A 21,564-nucleotide genomic window follows, 5' to 3' on the forward strand; every position below is an offset into this window, starting at 1 on the left:
ACATTCTTAGAAGCCTACAGCAAATTTTCAAAAAATCCATTAGATGTAAGTTAAAATTATATTTCTGCTTGGCATTCACAATCCTAACTATTTGATGTGCAGTTTCTGATAAATGCATACACTAATAAAAGGAAAAAGAGTGAAAGAAGTTGTCCCAGGAAACACAACAGAAATCAGAAAGTCTTAGCAAGCTCTCCTATTTTCTGAATGCAAGCATGGAAGTCACTATGAGTGCTGATATGGAAAAGTGGCTGTTTTTATCCTTAAACACCCCGTTGTTTGAATAGAGCTGCTCCAGGCATCACATTCAGACCATTTGTTTTACCAGCTGTTTCTAAAAATATGTTCATCGTGGAGACCTTTTCAGTCTCCCTTCAAAATTGCTTTTGTCGAGGGCATTTTCCCCCTTGCACAAGGGAAAGGGTATAGATCTGGAAAACACCATCTGCTGAAAGATCTCACAGCTTCAGGGAAGGACTACAGAAAAAAGCTTCACATGAAAAACACACACAAAAGAACTACCCAAAACCCCGATGAGCTAAATGACTGAGGAGACTGCCTCATTCTTTTGGATTAAAGGTAATCAAATGTTTTAATTCGTTAATATAAGCTTCACAGAGGCAGTGACAGATGTTCCCTACATGGAAGAGAGTCTCAATTAATGTACAGCTGGCTTAATTTTCTGGACATCCTATCAGGGGAGAGAGAGGGAAGAAGGAGAGAAGGGTGGAGAGAGAGGACTGCAAAGTTTTTAATTACTCATTGGCAATGGCATTCTTTCATTTATTTACTATATTTAAGGAGCAGATGTATAGATGAGGGTGGTCAGGCAGGGAGGATGCACACAGCACCTAAGGCTGGGTGAAAGAATCAGTCACATTTCCAGTGTCTGTTGAAGGCCACTTCACATCCCATCTGTGCTCCTGGGTTCCAAGCACAAACTTTAAACTTTCTAGTAATGGGTCATTTGTAAGATACCTTGTGCCTACTTCTGCTATACGACTACCTGGTGTGTCCATGGACCATTTGTCAGTTGACTATCAGGACTGATCTTAAGGAATTGGTGGATGTTCAGCTATACAGACTCCTACATATCATCATCATCGTCATCATCATCTTTGAATTCCTCCAGCAGCTTTTGTTAAAGGGCCTTACACTTATATGGACTAAATCGAAGTCATGGGGAAAACAGGATTCACTATATATATATATTTAACTGGGTCAGGCTGACTTCTTATATCCAAATATTCACAAGATGTCTCTTGTTGCCTTCTATAGTTTTTTACATTTAAAAAAAGTATATCTAGCCCTAACCAGACTGAAGTGTCCCAGGTTCAATTCCGGTCAAGGGCATATACCCTGGTTGCAGGCACGTCCCCAGTTGGGGGTGTGCAGGAGGCAGCTGATCGATGTTTCTCTCTCATCAATGTTTCTAACTCTGTATCCCTCTCCATTCCTCTCTGTAAAAAATCAATAAAATATAAAAAAAATAAAAAAAGTGTATCTATACTTTGTTTCCAATTACAAATGCAAATATACTCAACCTGGAAATTATGGAGTATGAATAACAGAATAAAAATCACACACTGGGCACCACTTAGGGATCATCACTGTTAAGTCTGTTTTTGATAATATAACCCTTATACCTGATTCAGGACACTAAACCTCTGGTTCTAATAAATACTCAGGAAACTTGGCATGGCTTCTTATTAGGCTAAATTAAGTATAATATTTTCAACATTTAGATAATAAATTTCATGAAGCAAGAGGTTATTGGTAGAGATTACCTAAGAGAGAGAAAAGGTGGGAGGAGATGGAAACTATGGATACAAGTTTTGTCATTGCCTTGAGTATAGATCATACCCTATCTTTTGGCTGGAAATAAGGCTTTTAACCTTCTCTTTTCACAAGGACAAACCGTGTTAGTTCAAATGTAGGCAAATTCAGCTCTCCAAAACAGCCTTTTCTACTTTTCTATAAGGCTTTAGATGAGCAGAAATTTTAGACTTGCATTCAAGTCCTTAGAAATATTTTTGTTTAGTTTGTTTATATTTATAAACTTACTTTGGCCTTCTAATAACATTTATTCTAGATTTAAAAAAAAATCTCCCATTTCTATTTCCTGTCTTTAATCTATCCTTATGTAATAAAATTTAAAAAAACAATCTTAATACTTAACATCTAAATCTTTGGGCATAAAATAATAACTTCTTGGGGTGAGGGCTCAATGAAACAAATGGTTTGGTGTTAAGATCATCTAGTTCCTAATAAAATTTTAGACTTAGAAATATCTCTAGTCTTCAATTTCTACTAAGCCTAGTGTCACATTATAGATAACACTTCAAATCTCTTATTTTCTCTATGTTGATTTATTTGTTTGCACATATCAGTAAGATGTCAAAGAAAAATCTGTGGGGAAGGGGTAACATACAGTTGCCAACTTTTATTTTGCTAAAGAAAGATGCTACAAACAGTAACAAAACACTATTTTTATAATAGACATTGATTTTAACCATTACAATAAAACAGAAGATATAATCTCAGAACATAGAACAGTCTGTAAGTTTAACTTTATTTCCACAAAGTTACTATAATGTCCTTATTTAGCCCATTTTGCCATGGATCATGAATTTAGGCATAGCTTGACACTGGTTTTGCATTTGAGCTTGGGAACCACTGCTCTAGTCTGCCTAATATTCTGTCCTCAAGGTAGGAAGGCAATATCATTGACAATTCATCACTAGACCATACATGGGTTGTGTCTGTACCATAAACCACTTCCAGTCCTCACTAACTGCTTCACCATTTAGTCAGTTCCCCTAGTGACCTGTAGAGTTATAAATGTAGCCCCCAAGTGGGTCAATGACATACTCTCTTGTGAGATAACAATGACCAGTAGAAAGAAGAGAACCAATTTTCACACATCTCCGGGTGTTTCTGTTGGATACTATCTTAGTTTAGAATAAAAAATCTTTGGGCTTTTAAAAAAACTTGATATACAGTATCCATATAGCAGTATACATTATGGATTGAGGACATTTGGGATTTAATTTCAACTCTAATAGAAACTAGTTCTGTGACCTTGAACAAATCAATTTATGTATGTAGGCTTTAGTTTTGTCACCTAACGCTAAATAATCACCATGAACTCTAAAGTTCTGCATGCTTATAGTCTTGGAGATTTGTAAACTTTAAAGTTAAAGTAAAAAGGAAAATAAATTTTAAAAAGGCCTTTAACTTTATGGGAGTTTGGGAGAAGAACTGCTATATTTAGTTCAATAATATCACCAGATGACACCTTAACCAAAAATCTTACTGAGAGCACAATTCTTCAAATTTAAGGTGTTAGATCAAAGGAAATAAAAAAATAGAGTAAGTAACGCTGTGTATCTCACTGTTGTACTGTGTTTGACTTTCATAGGATCTATTTTTATATCAATTAAAAATATATATTTAATTTGAATGTTGTTGAATGAGGGCATGTTTGCCCCAGTCCATCAGAGTTCTCGCTATTGCTGACTGTGAAACCTGGTCTATTTCATCTATTCATGTCACTCAGCTGGTCTCTGGGTCAGAGTTTGCCCCTTTGCTTTATAGGAAAAGCTAGTAATGACTAAGTGTAAATAAATAAAGGAATGAACAAACAAACAAACAAATAAGTAAAAATCCAAGCAACCAGATAGTAAAATACCCAGCTATCGCAAGCGTAGTGAGAGAAAAAGACATTGAAGCTGTACCTTGTTACTCTCTATCAGATCATCGACAGTGCTTAACGTACCCTTGTTTTATTCATATTTCCTATAATCCCTCTGATCTCAGAGGCTGATTAAAACATTCATTCTAAATTAGGTTGTTTTAAAAGCCAACCCCCTGCGTGTCCTGCCCCCAAAGCCCCTCCTCATGGCTCAGTCTTCCTTCTCTCTCTCTCTAGTTCAGAGCCCTCCAGGCACAATACCACACTAGGGGGCCGTGCTAATGGAGAAAGCTCATAAGGTTATTACTTAGCATCCTGGCTCCCCCACTTAATTCTGATGCTCCCTCTGGGGTTGGGATACATTCAAATCTGGCTTCACAATTTACCTACTATTTATGTATGAGCCTTTCGTACCTTTTTCCACCTAATGTTAAAGATGCCAAAGGGTCAAAGCATTAATTTATAAAATAGCAAATGCCACGTTCGCAGTCACACGGAATATGGCTTTGAACCTGTATTTTCATGAACCTGTATTCTCATAGCCTGCTCCTCCTGTCTAATCTGCTGCCAGGTGGTAGAGCACATTACTCCCCTCCAGACAAGGATGCTCCTTCCTGCGCCCACAGTATAATCCGTTACCTCTGCCACTCAGCCAGCGAAGATATAAATAAATGCGCTCGCCTGCCATGCAGGAAGGGGTCCTGGATCGTGTGCCACTTCCATTTTGTCCTCCCCATTCATTGCCTGTGTCGCCAAGAACGTTTTCTGTCAAAGCTTATAAAGCAGCAAATCAAAAAGTACAGGGAAAGAAGAGGTTCGCAGCAGGTTGCAAATATCTTATCTCAGTCATTTAGACATTTGTCAGCTCAGTAACCCACAGGCAAGGCTTGGGGAAGAATTACTGGGATGTGACACAGTATGTGGGCTGGAGTTCAGGGCAAGCTACTGCCAAGGCGGTCTGTAAGCGGCAAAAGGCAGCCTGCGCCCCAGCTGAGGCAGGGAGGGAAAAGGATGAATTTGCAAAAAGGGCAAAACATGAAGCTCTTACAAAAATTGCAGGGCACAAGCTGGATGGAGAGGAGCCTGGTTTTGTATGTTCATAACATGTTCTGTATATGTGACAATGGCACACTTAACATAATGGTGAGAATGAAGCTTTTTATGCCCTATCCTATCCCATGTGGTCTATGCACTTAATGGAGAATTTAAGAAATGTTTATTAAGATTGACTCTAGCCCTAGCCAGTTTTTCTCAGTGGATAGAGCATTGGCCCATGGACTAAAGGGTCCTGGGTTCGATTATGGTCAAGGATATGTACCTCAGTTGCACCCTCGATCCCTTGCCCTGGTTGGGATGTGGGTGGGAGGCAACTTATAGATGTGTCTCTCTCTCACATGGATGCTTTTCTCTCTTTGTCTCTACCCCTCTATTTCACTCTCTCTAAAAATCAATGGAAAAATATCCTCGGGTGAGGATTATTGGCAAAAACAAGTTTGACTCCAAACTGGGCAAGAAGGATTCATCTATTTAAAAAAAAAATAAAAGACTACAAATTTTTAACCTATCTGATTTCTCTAGATCAGGACTCAGCCAAAGAGGGGTATGAGCCAAATCTAGCTTGATGCCTGCTTTTTAAAATGAAGTTTTATTGAAACAGCCACATTTATTCATTTATGTATTGTCTATGGCTGGCTGCCTTGGATTACAACAACAGGGATGATAAGTCTCTCAAAATCTAAAATATCTGTTCTTTGGCCCTTTACAAAAAAAGTTTTCTGACCTCTGCAAAAACTGAATACTTGGCAATATACTGCTGCCAGCTTTCATGATCTTGGAGTCAAAAGGGGTCTCTGTGCTGAAAAGCTACCATGGAAGCTGGGCTCCACAGCAGAGGATCCTCAACATTGTCACGTTTTCCAGCCTAAGATCTGGCTGCAGGACACTCAGGACTAATCTTATTTGTAATTAGACCCCTCATTGGGCAAGTTATACTTTCCTAAGAAGGATTCTAAGAAAAGCAAACCTGGCTTTAAAAAGATGTTTTCTTTTTAACTGTGAATTTTAGTCCTTAGTTACGTCTTTTAAGGTTCTTGACTGGCATAGAAAATTCAAAAGCTCCCAAAAGTTTTTTTGGTTTGTTTGTTTTTATTTTTTTGCTCATAGTTTGAGATACATAATGCAAAGAAGTAAGACAAATAAAAAAGCCCTGGCCAGTGTGGCTCAGTTGGTTAGGCATTGTCCCATGCACCGAAAGGTTGCCTGTTCGACTTCAGGTCATGGCACATGCACAGGTTGTGAGCTCAATCCCCAGGAGGGGGTGTACAGGGGGCAGCCAATCGATATTCTGCTCTCATATTGATGTTTTTCTCTCTCTTTTTCTCCCTTATCCTCTTTCTAAAGTATCAAAAAAATGTTTTAAGAAAGGAAAATAAAAGAGGAGATAAACACATGAGAATGAAATGTCAAGAGCACACATATGTCAGAAAGGGGATAAGAAATCCATCCTGTCAGGGACATGCTCACTTATTGTCTTGCTTCCTATTAGCTGTAACATCTAAAACATTGTGTTCCAAGGAACATACTTATTTCTGAAATAGAGAAAATATAGCATCTTACCAGAGCCCTCACTAGGAGTCCCTATTCTTAGAATCCTAACATCAGTTAGAGGTAGCTGTTGTCTGATCATATGTTCTAAACAGGACTGCTAATGAGCAATGAGCTGGAAGCCCCCAGTGCACAAATTATTACCTAAGTGATGTCAAGAATGACTAACTTCACATGAGAGATAGTATTTACCCTAATTATTGAAACCATTCCACCTCATAGAAAACAAGGGTAAGTCATTGCAACCACAACTGTTTGCATAAGTCAGAACTGAATTATTTCATAGCCTCTATCAACAAAGGTTTTTGAAGTCTTTAAGAGACATGGTAACAAATTTATTTAATGAGTGTTTTCTGACCACTTAATATACTCAATACACAAACTTTCATTATTATCAAAGAGGCAGGTAGCTACTTCATATATATTGGTTAAGGCGGAGTAAGTTGTACATCATAAGAGACAGTATAACATAGGGACCAGTGTGTGAGCTCAGGGGCCAGTTGGTTTGGGTTCAAATCCAGTTTCTTCTACTTCCTGATGTGTGACTTTAGACAATGTGTTTAGCTCCTTTGTGCCTCGGTTGACTCATTTTTAAAACGAAGATGATAATGATAGACCCTCATAGTATTGCTATGTGGATTAAAGAAGTTAAAAATGTAAATAATGTAGGACTAGACTTGACTATACTAAGTGCTCAATGAGTATTTACTCAATGAAGGAAACAAGATGTCGCAGGGGCAAGCCTATAGGTGAAGGCCTAGAGATCACCTCAAGGGACTTATTTCAATATTATGTTTGGTGAAGGTTGACCACAGGGACAACTAAACCTGACACCAAATCAAGGTAAAGTGTTGCAAAGCCCAAATAGAATATCTAGTGTGTCAAATTGGAAGGACTAATAAGATCCAACACATTCTTTTCAATTCCCAGATCTCTCAAACTCTTTCACAAAACAATAGTTATCTAACAGTAAAATAATTTTTTTCAAAAGTTGCAGTCATTTTCAGCAATGCAGTGGTTACCATACTGTTTTAAATGTTCACGTACTAGTTTATGAGAAAATGTAGAAGTAAAGCGCACTGATATAGTTCACTGTGGAGTTGGTTCATTAACATATGTCAAATATCGTAACTAAATAAAGTTCATTATATTTTAAAAGTTACAAAAACATACGGATGGAGTAATGGAATCATGCTGAGATTATCATTATGTGCTAAGAAAGGCATCTCTTATAGCTTTTCCAAGGTCAGAAAACAAAATTTGCAAACCTAAGAAATATCCTGCCCAGCTTCAATTACTAAAGGAGTAGTTGCAACTCTATTTTGAGGGGAAAAAAAAATTGGTCAAAGCTCCCGAAATGAGCACATAATTGTTGAACAGTTTAGTGCTTTAATATGTGTTAAGCTTGATCCTCTGTGTATACAGCAATAGAAATAAAATGCATCCCTTTTCAAACAGGTTTGAATATGAATGCCCAAATATGTGACCTTGGAAAAGCAAGTTATTTGAGTTACAATGTTCTCAATTGTAAGATGGCCACCATAGTTTCCCCTTCATAACTTCTTAAAATGAAATTTAAATAAATACCATTTTGAATGCACCCATCATGTTATCTGGACCAGTTATATACAAGAGCCAGCTCGTGATAATTGATTGCTACATTTTCAGCAATTTTTGCAAGTGGTAGTTAAACACAGCCATTATAAAAAATAGCTAAAATTACAATCAAATGCAGTATATTAAAAACAAAGGTGAACAACTTAAAATTCATTACTTCCTGGTTATTTTACTACATTTTACTACTACCTATGCTCTTGAGGTTATTGATGTGTATAGTATCTGTATGGTGAAAATACATAGAATCATGTACCAATTCTGAGTTTAGTGTTATCATATGTGTGACATGCAATCAACCCTGGTGGGAATGTTTCACACTATAGAAACATCACAAGTTTGGACTGTGTATGTCTGTGTATGTGCTAGTTCTTAACATTTATTAGCAAGCTGCTTTACCTGGCTCTTCAAGAATAACCCTCCCTCCAGCCTTTTCCACCTTCCCTCTCTCCTTTCTTTATTAGAAAGTTCTTTTTAGTCCACAGAGCCCATTAATTTCCTCTTTGTTCTTCCCCTTTCCCTATGAGCAGCAAAGAGCTATCCTGACATGACTGAAATCTCATTATAAAATCATCTACCTTAAAATGTTTTCTCTATTTTCAGATTAAAAATATAGGCATTTTTATTTTAGAAGCTATTTAAAAATCTTTAATCTATTAATCCCTTTTATACTCTCCTGCTCAACCTTTATAAATAAGGAGGTGAAATCTTACAGAGATTCATTTTCATACTGTTAGTATCAAACAAATCAAATCATTCCAAGTTATACAGCAAATTTCCTGGATAATCACAGGTATAATCCAGCATCTGAATAACTAACTGGTCGTTTTATTCCAGTTCTGTCTCTAGATAATCAAACCTTATTCTCAGAACTAAAGCTATTGTATATTGTATTGTATTGTTCTTTGGAAAGAGAAGAGAAGGAATTTAGGTCCAACTCGAAGTGCTGGCTCTTTAATTCTTCCATGAATTAAAAAATAAAATAAAAAATAGTATCATTTGACTTAGATCAAAAGATAATCTTACCTCAAATTGTACATGAGGTAGAACCAGTGAGTTAAAAAGGTTTTATCCCACTTTGGATGCCTTGCCAAACACATTTATATGTTAGGTTAAAATACATCAACATTAATGAATTTTATAATTAAAAAAATATTCAGATGTACACAAATGCCTTACCAATTCAGGAACAGGCACTACTCTATAGAGCAGAAATGGTGTTGCTTCCTCACACTAGCATTTTCTGAAAAAAAAAATTTCTGCTGATCTGTCTCCAAAGAAAGGTTTAATTTAACTAGAAGATTGATAAGCTATGAAAAAAATACTCTTTGAAAATTAGCTCTTACCTGAAATCCCTTTAATAGTAAGACCATTTAATCACACCAAAAAAATCAACAAGGGTTTCTTATTGTTGGATTGGGTGGTTGTTGGGCTATTATTGTTAGTAGTTTCCCACTGTTGGTTTTGCCTCCTTAACTGGGTAAAAGGTGCAACTTATGACTTCCAGATGCAAACCACAGTTATCAGCCTCAAAATCAACTGAACATTTGTTTTGCTTTTTTGTGAAGTTCCCCAGGGGTAAGGTTAAAAGTAGAAACAATAAGGAAGTGAGAAATCAAGGGAGAGGATTTCAAATCACATGTTACAAACAGAGAACAGAATCACAGAACGATACGAAGACAGTGGACTCCAAGACAGGATGGCAAGACCAGACAAGAGACACACATGCTTGACTGCTGTGCAAGGAAAAGCAAACACAGGAAAAAAAACCAGACAGAGATGCTGCAAGAGCAGCTCTTGGGGCTACTATGACCCAATGCAAATAATAATAAAAATGAGAACCCATGGAATTATAACTACAAAAGAAAGTTACCCCCACAACTCATACACTGGACTTGCTGGGTTAGCCTGGATGTGTCACTGGATGAAACACAAGATGGCATCATTAAAGCCCATGCGTTGGTGATGGAGGCCATGGTTAGTTGATCAGCTACGAAATTGTCACTGCATGCCACACAATGATCCTGGGCTTGTCCAGAAATAAAAGATACAACAAATACTCTATATCTGCAATAAAATTCTTTTTATGCCATCTGAAATTTGTGGAGAGGGATGTGTTTGTTTGTTTGTTGTTCCTGCAAGTTTTTCTTTATTTCTTTTTTTTGTATTTCCTGGCTTACTTGTCCTCTTAATTGTCATAAAGTAAAGGCAAGTGGCCTGTGCAGATATGGGGAAAAATAAAAAAGGAAAAAGGGAGGAAATTAAAGGGAAAAATATACATTGGAGGAAGAAGAGGAAAACACTATTTCATTCTTTTGTACACAACTTTCTTAGATTTTGTTGGAGTTTATTTTGTTTTAAGCATAAATACTGGAGGGATATGCTGAAGGGGAAACATTTGAAATTAGGATGGCAAGAAAAGATTTTGTTGCCTTGTTTGATTTGTATATCTATAAATCTCTCAGTATTTAAAAAACAATGATTATAATTACTCTTAAAGGATAGCAATGAGTTAAAAATAGCCATAATGACCAAAATACAGAATATGAATCAAAACAAAATAAAATAAGTTGAACCACCAAAAATTCATGCGGCACAAGATGAGGTGAAATAACATAAAGTGTTTTTCAAATATATACAAGGCATATATCTATTTATACATATATGCAGGGATGTGCATATGTGGATAGATATATCTGTATAATTTTTCTCTCCACCCCTCTCAGGGATAACTGAAGTATGGAATCATCATTGTAATTATGATAAAGAAGAAAGCAAAACCTAAAGAAAAATTAACATGCGTTGTTTACCCAGTTAAAACAGTATCATGCATGTTCATGTTGGCTGATGTAAGAATGATGGAGTGAATTTCTGTGTAAAACACATGGCTGATGGCAGGGGCTATTGTTAATCTCTGTTTTTACATTAGTTGAATCTCATCTATACTGTGTCTACATATATATAGAGTGAGAGGCACTATAAATTTAGTATACACACATATAAATATATGTGTATATATATAGGTACACACAGTACATACATGGGCTTAGGGGAGAAAAAATATAGAACATAAAGAATATAAGAAAACCCATAAATGCCTCTCTTTTAAAACCCAATCCCTCTTTATTTATTCATTTTTTTAGGGAGGATTTGCTTAATGATTTCATTAAGCTAATTCCTTATCAACTACTTGCACTGGCATTTGAAATCAGGAAGTTCTCTCAAGTTTAGTTTGAAATTCAACAAGCCCATCCTTAAGCTATTACCTAAGAAGCCCTGACCCTAGACCAGTGATGGCAAACCTTTTGAGCTCGGCGTGTCAGCATTTTGAAAAACCCTAACTTAACTCTGGTGCCGTGTCACATACAGAAATTTTTTTGACATTTGCAACCATAGTAAAACAAAGACTTATATTTTGATATTTATTTTATATACTTAAATGCCATTTAACAAAGAAAAATCAAACAAAAAAATGAGTTCGCGTGTCACCTCTGACACGCATGTCATAGGTTCGCCATCACTGCCGTAGACCATACTGTTATATGGGATTCAAAGAAAACTTTATGACTGAACTGTTCTAATTCTTCCACTGTAATCAATCAGAAATTCTGTGCCCCCAACCTAAGATACAGAAGAATGGTGTTTGGGGTTACTTAATTCTGTCCCTGGCTGGCATCATCTGTAATTGTTCTTGCCTGTCTATGAATGGGGTATGCTATTTGCTGAATTAAAGACCTCTTTTTAGAGTTTTGATAATGTTCTATGAATTTCCAGTCATTGTCCACACTGTTTCTTCCCTTCCTATCCATTCTTTTCTTTTATTGCCCTTACTTTTCTGTCCTCCCTAATAGACAATAAATTCATAGTAGTAATAAAAAATGTTTTATAAATAAGTGATTTATTAAACTTTCAAATGAAAGCATATATAATTTTTTCATTTATTATTTTTATTAGATTTGTTATTTTTGTTATGGAATCTATGATAATGGTTAATCCATGAGCCTGAGCAATGAATTATATAATTGCCTAACAACTACTTAGGACACTTTCTTATACTTATATTTCCATTATTACTCCAATTTTCAAAAAGATTTATCATTAGGGATGTAAAGGGCACATGTTTGTTCCAATAGCTTAAAAATTAGTTTGGGTTGGGGTAGAGTTGGGTTATTAAAAAGTGATACAATTTATCACTGAGTAGGTTAATGAGTGAAAACAGAAACTCTACCATTAAAATTTGGAACATCATGTGCCAATGAACATACTCTATTAATTTATAGATCAGCAAAGGTAATTAAAGAATTAGTAGGATCTAGCCTAGACCTTATATGTGAGCAACTGTTTGCTTTTGTATGTATTATAAATATATTATAAATCAAATATTAGAATGACTAATGTCTACAGCCGATACTGATTAATTACATTAACAAATGTTACATCTACTTACATTCTGCTTTCCAAAGCTAAATCATTTCTCCGATTACTTTATTGGAAGTGTTTTTAAGTGTCCCTGAGCTCTTCAAGGTGAAGTTCTGGACACTGTGATACTCAAACATCCATATAGCATTTAATTTAGCATTTACTATTCTACTATACACCAAACAGCCACTCCACTAATAGCCACTTGACTAATAACATTTAAACATGATTCTCATTACCAATCATGAGTTCCACCTGGAAAAAATTTTTCTAAAATTGATAAAATAAAATAAACCTTTCTTTGTAATAAAAACATACAAGTTGCTAACTCTTCAAGCTTGCTGGAAACACTTATGTGTTTATAGAAAAACACACAAGATTACAAACATCATATTTAAAAAGCAATTTACTTTTTTTTAACCAAAGATTCTGGAGAACAAGGCTCTATTTTTTTTTAATCCTGTGTTAGAAAAGTATTACTGTCTTAACATTGCAGTGTCTTAACACTTCCCACAGTGTTCCAGCAAATAAAACCAGGAATGATTTGGCAAGCTTTTAAGCAATTCAGTGTCAAATTTTCATATTATAAATACTTCACTGGAGTATATCAATCTGATAAAGATTAAGAATCCAGTTTCATCTGGAGAATACAAATTGGGGGATGCTGTTGGTGTTTCGCTAAATTTAAATTTTATCCACATTGGGTTGAGTATTATAGTGAAACTAACAATGACACCAAATGCAAATGTAAGGACTTTGGAGTTGAGGAGTAAAAATACATCTGAGAAACACTCTGGAAATAGTAATTATTTGGTGATCTCAGATTACTGCCATTAGTTAAACATTCCCATCAATCCAATCATTGTAAAAGTCGTTTAGCACAGTACTCTTGATGATGGATGTGTTTCATTTTTACTTCCTTTTACTGTCTGCCCTCTGGTGGAAGTACTGTCCCTTGAAAAACCTGGTTAGCTGACAGCCAGGAAAAAAATATCCCTGGATAATTGCTGGATGAATCAACATAGTTGTTAATTATTACCATGCCAATTTCTCAGGTGTTAAAGGGATTTCTTTTTATTTTTTTCCTCTGCTCTGTGACTCCTGCCCCCAAGGACTTTTAGAGTTTGAGGCCATAAATATATAAAATTTAGGAAGTTGATAATTTCTAATTATAAAAAAGCTAATCTAGGAATACATTTCAATTTCCAAAGATGGAAACACTGGGGATAGGAACAGAGGGGAGGGAGAGAGAAGAAAAAGAAAGTCAATGTCATCAATTTCTCTTTATTTCAGAATTGTTTTAGATCACAAAAGTGAACTTACTGAATATCTTAATTGTTATTTCGCTTCCATAGTCTCATGAAAAAATTCTATTTTCTAGTGGTTATTTGAATTCTCTCAAGCGCTCTATACTTTTGTTATTGTTGAATCCGGATATGTAAGAAGGACAATAAAATATGAGCTTACTGCACAATTTAATATCAATAGAGTATAGTTGGAAAGGAAACATGTATATGCAAAGTCACAAATCTAAAATATTTTTAAAATGTGTACTTTAATAAGTATAAAGTATATAAAAATTAGGTTAGCTTGTGGAAAAGCTGACCAAGATACATAAATTAAGAAATACAATTGTCTATCTAAGTTTTCTGTTTCTTTTTTTTTTACAGAAAATTTTTTTAAGTTGTTTAATGTATAATTTCTCATTAGTCATTTTGGAAGTCCTTTATTGTAATGACAATTCTTTTGCTTGATAACAAACAGCAGCCACAGTGTCAGTGATTATTCAGGACCTCCACGTTGTATATATTCAACTTCTTGAGACACAAGTTTCCTTTTATATTTCTGAGGTAATATTTTTATTATTTCTGCAGTGTCTGGTGGACCCTGATGTATCAGCCAATCTGACGATTTACTTCCCTTAGAATGCTGAGAAATTAAAGAAGAGTGAGATGGTAGTCCTGCTGATCTCAAAACTTCTGATACATTAGGTTTAGGATTGTCTCTTCTATTAGGGAAGCTTATTAATGGAGTATGCGGCTTGACTACCTGCACTACCCTGCTAGCAGATACCATCTTGCTGCCCATCATGACCCCAAGAAAGGGCAGCTTTCACAAATCTAAAATATTAAGTAGACATTGACTTCTTTTGTGTGAAACATAATCAACTTTTATAAATTAGGAAAGTTAAAATCCTGACCCTCAACTTTAGGTAGTCAAATAGTGATTCTAATATTCTTCTGAATATTTTAATTTGATGCAGATGGTTTTATACTTTAAAGGCTCAATTCTGGGTTTTTAAAGCAAATATTAAGAATTTGTGATCTTACCTTTTACTCATTATAAATGATCTAGTTCCCTGGATTAGAAGGGATAGGGAAAGTAGAGAATTCCTTTTGTTGAACATATGTGGGTTTGTTAGGGTGATGTTTACTTATATAAAATTATATATTTTAAATAATTCAGTAGGTTTTAATTAGCTGATTAAGGGGAGATGAAGTCAGATGGATGACAAATCTCCTATTTGAATTTAAGATTATGAGGTACTTTGTGAGTCATATAGATTCAATCAATAAATACTAATTGAGTTTCACTCTGTGTCTTGTTGTCATGGTTTAGGACCTAAACCTAAACTTTAGGTGGTTGTTGTTTTTTAAAAACTAATTTACATATTTTTCAGAGAAAATTTGAGATCCATTGGATTTTCAAGGTTTCTAAACTATCATCAACCAAACTCCAAACACTTTGACATTGTCTCTAAACATCATATGACTGAGCTACACCAAATTTGAGTGCCAAAGAGGGCTTTTGACATGAAAAGCAATTGCTTGCTTCTGACTCAAAATAAGCAGCTTTAAGACCAATTTTGACTTAAAGAAAATTAAGTAAGAAAACTAATTTCATTTAAAATGTGATGCCTACCTGAAAGTAAAAGTTGTTGAATTAGCATATACTAAACTGCCCGAATTTATGAAGAGCAAGAACTTCTAGTGGATTTCAATCAGAAAAGAACTTATAGAAGCTAAATGCCTTATAACTGAGGTAGCTAGAAAATATTACACTTGCTAATACAATGAGAGAAGACAAGGTAATGTTAAGTAAAATTGAACAAGGCCTAGGTAATTAGCCAAATTTAGTGTATTTCCATCAAATATCGAGCATGGCAAAGAGTAACATTTTAGAAACTGAGGTAGTGAATTAGGTTGTTTAAAGTCAGAGTTGTAATCTCATTATTCATATGGAAGTTCAAGATTATGTCAAAATTATGTAACTGTCACCATTACCTGTTGCTGCATGGGCAGTAAATGAAATCCTTCTCTCTAGGTACTGCAAAAACTAGCCCCAGAAACAACTGTTTAATTGTTTCTAGATTTTAATCTCCATTTTTTTGAAAATGTGAAGGCTACAGAAATATTTCCCATATAATACCAAAAAGTGCTTGATAGATCTATGCTCTGTAACCTTCATCAGTGTTAATCTGGTCCCAGAGCAAAACTTGCACATCAATAGGAATATCTATTCCCTTCCCCTAAGGACTATGCCTCTGACAAATATCCCTCTGTATCTGAATCACTTACCAGGAGTACTTTATGGAGTAAATAAAATTAGAAAGAAGAAATGTTCATCCTTCAAATGTGATGAGTTGAATGATCCCAGGCAAGGGAAATCAATAGCTGTGTCTTAGAGCGCATGTTAGCTGCTTCAGGGTTGGCATCCTGTCACCTGATTTATTTATATACCCTTCCCCTACTCCCTTGCAGAACAGAACAGATTGTTTAAAAACTGCTTTAGTCCTCCCCACACCCCATGTAATTATATTACTAAAGAAATTACTGGCATTGAATTTTGTCCTCTGCCTTTGAATCAGCAGAAACACTTGTGCAACCACTAAAAGGCCAATGGACTTAGTTTGCTGCCACTCAAGTTTGGAGCTGTTCATGTTCAATATCAAATGGCAACATATAATTACACCTGGGAGCTGTATAAGTTGTGAATCTGAAATCTGGAAAAGCCCCCTGTGTTATTAGGGAGGTTGATATGGAGATGACTATGTGGGGTGGGGGGAGGTAGAAGGCAAAGATGGCAGTAATATTTCAAAATGATCAAGCCTCAGTTTTTATATGAAGACTTAAAATCTATGGACTTGAGAAACATGTTTGTGTATGTATATGTATATAAATATCACTGCTATAAAAGCAAGAAAACCAGAGAAAGAATAAACATGATTAGGTAACTATTGACCATGAATCAGTTAATATGGGGATCTTGCCATATTCATATGTGAATCCCTAATACCTAGTACATGACTAATGTACACAAAATGTATTTGTTGGAGAGGTAATTTAGGTGGTAAAGCTCCTTGTTCTCTTTTTCCCCAACAGTTCATTTATGAGAATTATTAGAACAGGAAGGACTCAAATATAGAGATGCATTGTATCCTTCCTAAGTGCTAAGAAATATTTATTAAATGAATGACTGAATGAATTAATGAATAAGCACTTGGTGTATAAGTTCTGGTATAGATTAAGTGTATCTGCCATTTTTTATTATATTTTAGTATAGTTGATATGCAATATTATATTAGTTATATAAGTTTCAGGTGTATGATATACTGATTTGACATTTTTATACCTTACAATGTGATCACCTTAGTAATTCTAGGAATCATCTATCATTCTTAAAATTTATCACAATATTAATGACTATATTCCCCTTCACCTTTTTTCATCCATGTCCCATCCCCTCTGCCAACCATCTCCTTGGTCTGTGTTTCTATGAGTCTGTGTTTGTTTTGGTTTGTTTGTTTGGTTGGTTGCTTGGTTGGTTGGTTTGGTGTTAGATTCCACAGATAAGTGAAACCATATTGTATATTTCTTTCTCTGTCTGACTTACTTCCCTTACATTAATACCCTCTAGAGTTAAAACCTCACTTAATACATTGAGATGATTACACAATAATTTGAAAAAAATCTGACTAACCAGATCACAGTTACTTTTCTCCCACACAAAAGGGAACAGATCACACTCCAAAGTGAAAAGGCCCCCCATAGTGTTATGTCCCTAAGTCATGCTAAGGACAGGCACCCACAGAACTTCCTGGATCCAAAGCCACTTGCAAGTCACCAGCAGTCAGGCTTCCACAAAATGTGAAAACTTGTAAATCATTCTGGGTAACAGATATATTTTTACTTCTGCTATATTATTTCTTCATGAAGCTTAAATTTCTCTAGAATTAGCAAAATAAAATGTTTACTGGCTTGCCATTTTTTAAAAAAAAGGAAAGGGGAAAAATTAAAGCAACCCAAAGAATCAATTAGAAAATTCTATTTATTTCTCTTAGCTTTTGCAGAAATAAGATCCTAACCCAACTCCAGCTTTTAATTCTTTTAAACATACACAGAAATTCGATGATATCTGTTCTCTATTATATATATAAATGTTTAACTTAGAGCAAGTCTCAAAACAGATGACTTGGGAAAGTTGATAGGAAATAGTCAGGGACTACAGTTACCTACTGGACATTATATCATATAAAGCTCACTCTAAAGAAAGGCTATAAAACATCAAAATGTATTTGGGTGCAAATGGGGAACACACAGAAGCTCTTAATTGCCAAAGTCCTCTGGACTTCAGCACAGCGAATACATTTTGAAGCATCTCAGCCATTGACATGGCATTGCTTGGTACTAATTTTGTGTTTGCTCTATTGTTGCACAAATTTTCTAAACACCCAATGAACAAAATTAGTATAAATATAATACCATGTGAACTGCTGTTGAAATCCCATGGAAAATGTTTCTGTTTTTTTTTTTTGGTTTTGTTTTGTTTGCCACTTAGGCTCAGAACAATTCATGAGGTTTAAATGATCATTACAGCTCCACTTTGGGTTGATAATTTTTTGATGTCATTCCACTATAGGCCTTCATGCCTCTACCCCACCCTGTCAATTTCATAGCTGCCACTGGCTGCTATGCATTTGCTGTTCCCATGGTCAATCTGGGTGTTGGATTGCTCAAAGTTAGGTTGAATACCATGGATTTTTCTTTATCAAGGAACTGACTTTAAATTTCCCTGGGACCTTGTTACTCCTTCCATGGGATTTGATGCTTTAGATTACACATTAATATTTATATATGTATGTTTATACATATATAGATATGGGAAATACACACATTAACACACTATAATATCTATACAACACATGTCTATTCACATATATGTATGTATTGTTTTTTGCAAATGAAAAAATAAAGCAAGCAAAACAAGACTGACCTAACCTACCTGTACTCGGTTCACATTCAACAAAGTCTTCATCATCGCTTGAACATTCAGCAGATGATACAAGGTCATCTGATGTTGGCTGTTCATGTAGAAAAAATAAGGGGTAGGGGGAAGAGAGAGGAGAGAGAGATAAGGAAACCAATGAACAAAAGCATAGACAACTTATCACAGTGTCCTGCCTCCATCATTATTACTGTTTCACTTCTCTAAGAGGGCACGCTGTAGGATGCAGAATTTTTCTCCCCTGTAGCTTATAATGGCTTTGGACCTGGACAATTTGTGTGGGTCTTAATGTGAAGCTGAGTGACCCAAAGTGGTTCTAGGAGATTCATCCCAAACCCACACCATCACATGGTGCAGCCTGACTTTCTTCTGACTTTAGTTTCAATTTTGAGAATCAGATGGGCAGGAAACGGGCTATTGCAAAGGGTGGGCAATACAAGAGTACAAGCCAGCCCAGAAATGCCCTACAGCTTTGAGAGGATTTTAAATGCATATCGTGTGTGGTGTTGAGTGTATGGTTTGGTGGTTGTGAATCGATAGGCTGGCATAATTAATGAACGTTGTGGAATGCAGTCTGTTCAGGAACAGGATAAAGGCTTCCCTAGCTAGCAGCAATGTCTTTGTGTAATTGCTGCAATTAGCTGAATTAGTAATGTGGACCAGCAGAGAGATACCAAACGACAGTCTCTCGACATAGGTAAGGCTGTTTCTGGAGAGAAGAAAATCTCTTGTCGCAATAATAGTAATTCAACTTGAGACCATTTGTTTTTCTATTGGATCCCAGAGAAACTCCCTGATTGCAGGGAATTTGCTGGGAGAAATATAGGGGCTGTGGGTATGGTCAGTTAAGAAGGACCCTGGCTACATAATAGATGAGAAGACTGCTTTGTGTGCCTGGTACATGCACAAGAAATACTGTTGAGTTAATTAACTAATCTATACATCTTATATAAAGAAACACATTTTTGTCCTACTATGTACATAAGGGCAATATACAAATAGAGTATATACTGGTTTGCTGGTCTTATTCCTAATGCACTTTAGTCTGAATCCATATTCATAAGCAAAGGCAATTATAAGCTAGATGCTGCACAAGACTTGTATGCATACTTATTAATTAGAGTTATTATTAATTCAACATAATTTTTACAACAATTCTTTGAGACAGGCATAATTATTATACTTTTAAAGAGAACTGAAGTTCAAAGAGATTAAGTAAGTTGCTGAGGGACACACAGCTAGTAAGAAATATAGTGAGGATTTGAATAGATAAATCTTATTCTTGCTCCCCTCAATTGTGTCCCCTCAAATTCCTATGTGGACATTCTAGTTCCCACACTTCAGAATGTAACTGATATTTGGAGGTTAGGTCTTTAAAGGGGTAATAAAGTTAAAATGAGGTCATTGGGTAAGCCTAATCCAATATGACAAGTGCCCTTATCAAAAGATGAGACTAGGACACAGACACACCAAGAGGGATAACAATGTAAAGGCACAAGGAGAAGACAGCCATCTACAAGCCAAGGACAAAGTCTCTCCCCCCCCCCCCCCCCCCCCACCCAAAAAAGTAACTCAGCTGACACTGTGACTTTGGACTTCTAGCTTCTAGAACTATAACAAAATAAATTTCTGTTGTTTAAGCCACCCAGTCTGAGGTACTTTTTTTGTTATGGCAGTTCTAGCAACCAAATACACATGATAACCCATATGCTTCGTATTCCCAGCCAACACCCTTTTTGAAATAGACATACTAGGCATAAAATTATTGGGCACAGGAATGAACAGTAGAAAAACCACATTTGGTCATTGATTTCACTTAACTGAGGGTGGCAGAGAGGTGCCTTAACCCATGTTATTGATCTTTATTCTACATCTGACAGGCAGATACTTCTACCCCTGCTCTTCCATAAAGTTAATAGAAGGATAATTTTCAAACATACTTTTTTTTTTCAATTAAATGCTATTGAAGTGTGCATTTCATTTCCAGCAACTGATGCTGTCAGTTGTGTCTTGGAGCCCCATATTTCCTTTAGAGAAATGGCCAGTTTACTCCCCTGGAGGTTCCCGCTGGCATGGGGCCTCATGCAGGTCCACAATGGGGTATTTAGGCAAGGGAGATGGCAAGGGGATAAATGCTAACTGTACACACGCAGAAGGCAATAGACGCTATTTTTGGAAGGGCCACAATCACTATTAGATCTTTCTAAAGGATGCATTATCTCCGGGGGTGATACCTCCTCCAAGGCAGCAACGATTGTTTTGGGTGAAGGGAGCAGATCTTAGATGTAACAAGGGTTTATGACCTACCAACAGCCCATAGTACTTAAATAAATATACAGTATATCTGTGGCATTAAAATTTTATAAGATAAGGGAAATTAGGAAAAAAAATGTCTCAAAATAACTCTGTAGAGGGTGGTAATGAAAAAGTGGTTGAGAATACACTGCTATGGTATAATCGATTGGAAATTAATTGTTAGTGACTTAATTATAAGGACCTTAAAAAATAGCCCATATACTGCCTAACTAGCTTTGGTCCCTAGAAATGAGTGAAACCTGATGAGTTAATGACAATCTAGTGAGCTCATCTCAAGAACAGAAGGCCAGGCTATAAAAAGGTCATTGAGCAAGTATATGAAAACAATGCATGATTCCAACCGAAACCAACCAACCAAACAAATAAAACAACCCCACTATAAACATTAACATAATATTAGTAGAATATTCAACTTACTTCTAATAAATTGATCTTAATTTTTATTGGCCAAAGAAATAATGAAATTTTTTTTCAAGAAAAGTGCTAGACTCTGAGATTGAATGAATATTTACCATTTTCTTCTCCCTCCTCCACCTCCTAATACTACCCAAGTTTTCTCCCCTGTGGTTTGGATAACATTGTACATAGCTACACTCTCCTTCCCCATTACCATCTTAACTTCTGTACCCAAA

At 35.7% G+C, this 21,564-nt stretch overlaps 2 protein-coding genes across 32 annotated transcripts in view; both read right to left on the minus strand.

Moving 5' to 3' along the window:
- NRXN3 (neurexin 3) overlaps positions 1 to 21,564 on the minus strand; it is a 1,562,383-nt gene that overhangs the window by 31,605 nt on the left and 1,509,214 nt on the right. For 21 of the 31 annotated variants that reach the window (XR_001360906.1, XR_001360908.1, XR_001360904.1 and 18 more), the window contains one exon: positions 18,605 to 18,692. Coding sequence is in view for 26 of the 31 variants with exons in the window: in XM_014534703.1 (XP_014390189.1) it covers positions 18,605 to 18,692 (88 nt within the window). In the remaining 5 variants the exon portion in view is untranslated. The remainder of the gene's footprint in view (positions 1 to 18,604; positions 18,693 to 21,564) is intronic. The other 10 variants (XR_001360907.1, XM_014534704.1, XM_014534702.1 and 7 more) reach the window with 1 other exon arrangement.
- On the minus strand, positions 13,988 to 14,473 carry LOC102248788 (28S ribosomal protein S36, mitochondrial). Its single transcript, XM_005860144.2, has one exon. It carries the CDS (start codon positions 14,420 to 14,422, stop codon positions 14,114 to 14,116), a length of 309 nt encoding a protein of 102 aa, XP_005860206.1. The 5' UTR covers positions 14,423 to 14,473; the 3' UTR covers positions 13,988 to 14,113.

This window comes from Myotis brandtii, unplaced genomic scaffold (genome assembly GCF_000412655.1).
Source record: "Myotis brandtii unplaced genomic scaffold, ASM41265v1 scaffold132, whole genome shotgun sequence".
Taxonomy (NCBI): Eukaryota; Metazoa; Chordata; class Mammalia; order Chiroptera; family Vespertilionidae; genus Myotis; species Myotis brandtii.

Excerpts from the sequence above, each read along its gene's own strand:
- LOC102248788 (XM_005860144.2), bottom strand. The coding sequence starts at position 14,422 with ATGATGGGCAGCAAGATGGTATCTGCTAGCAGGGTAGTGCAGGTAGTC.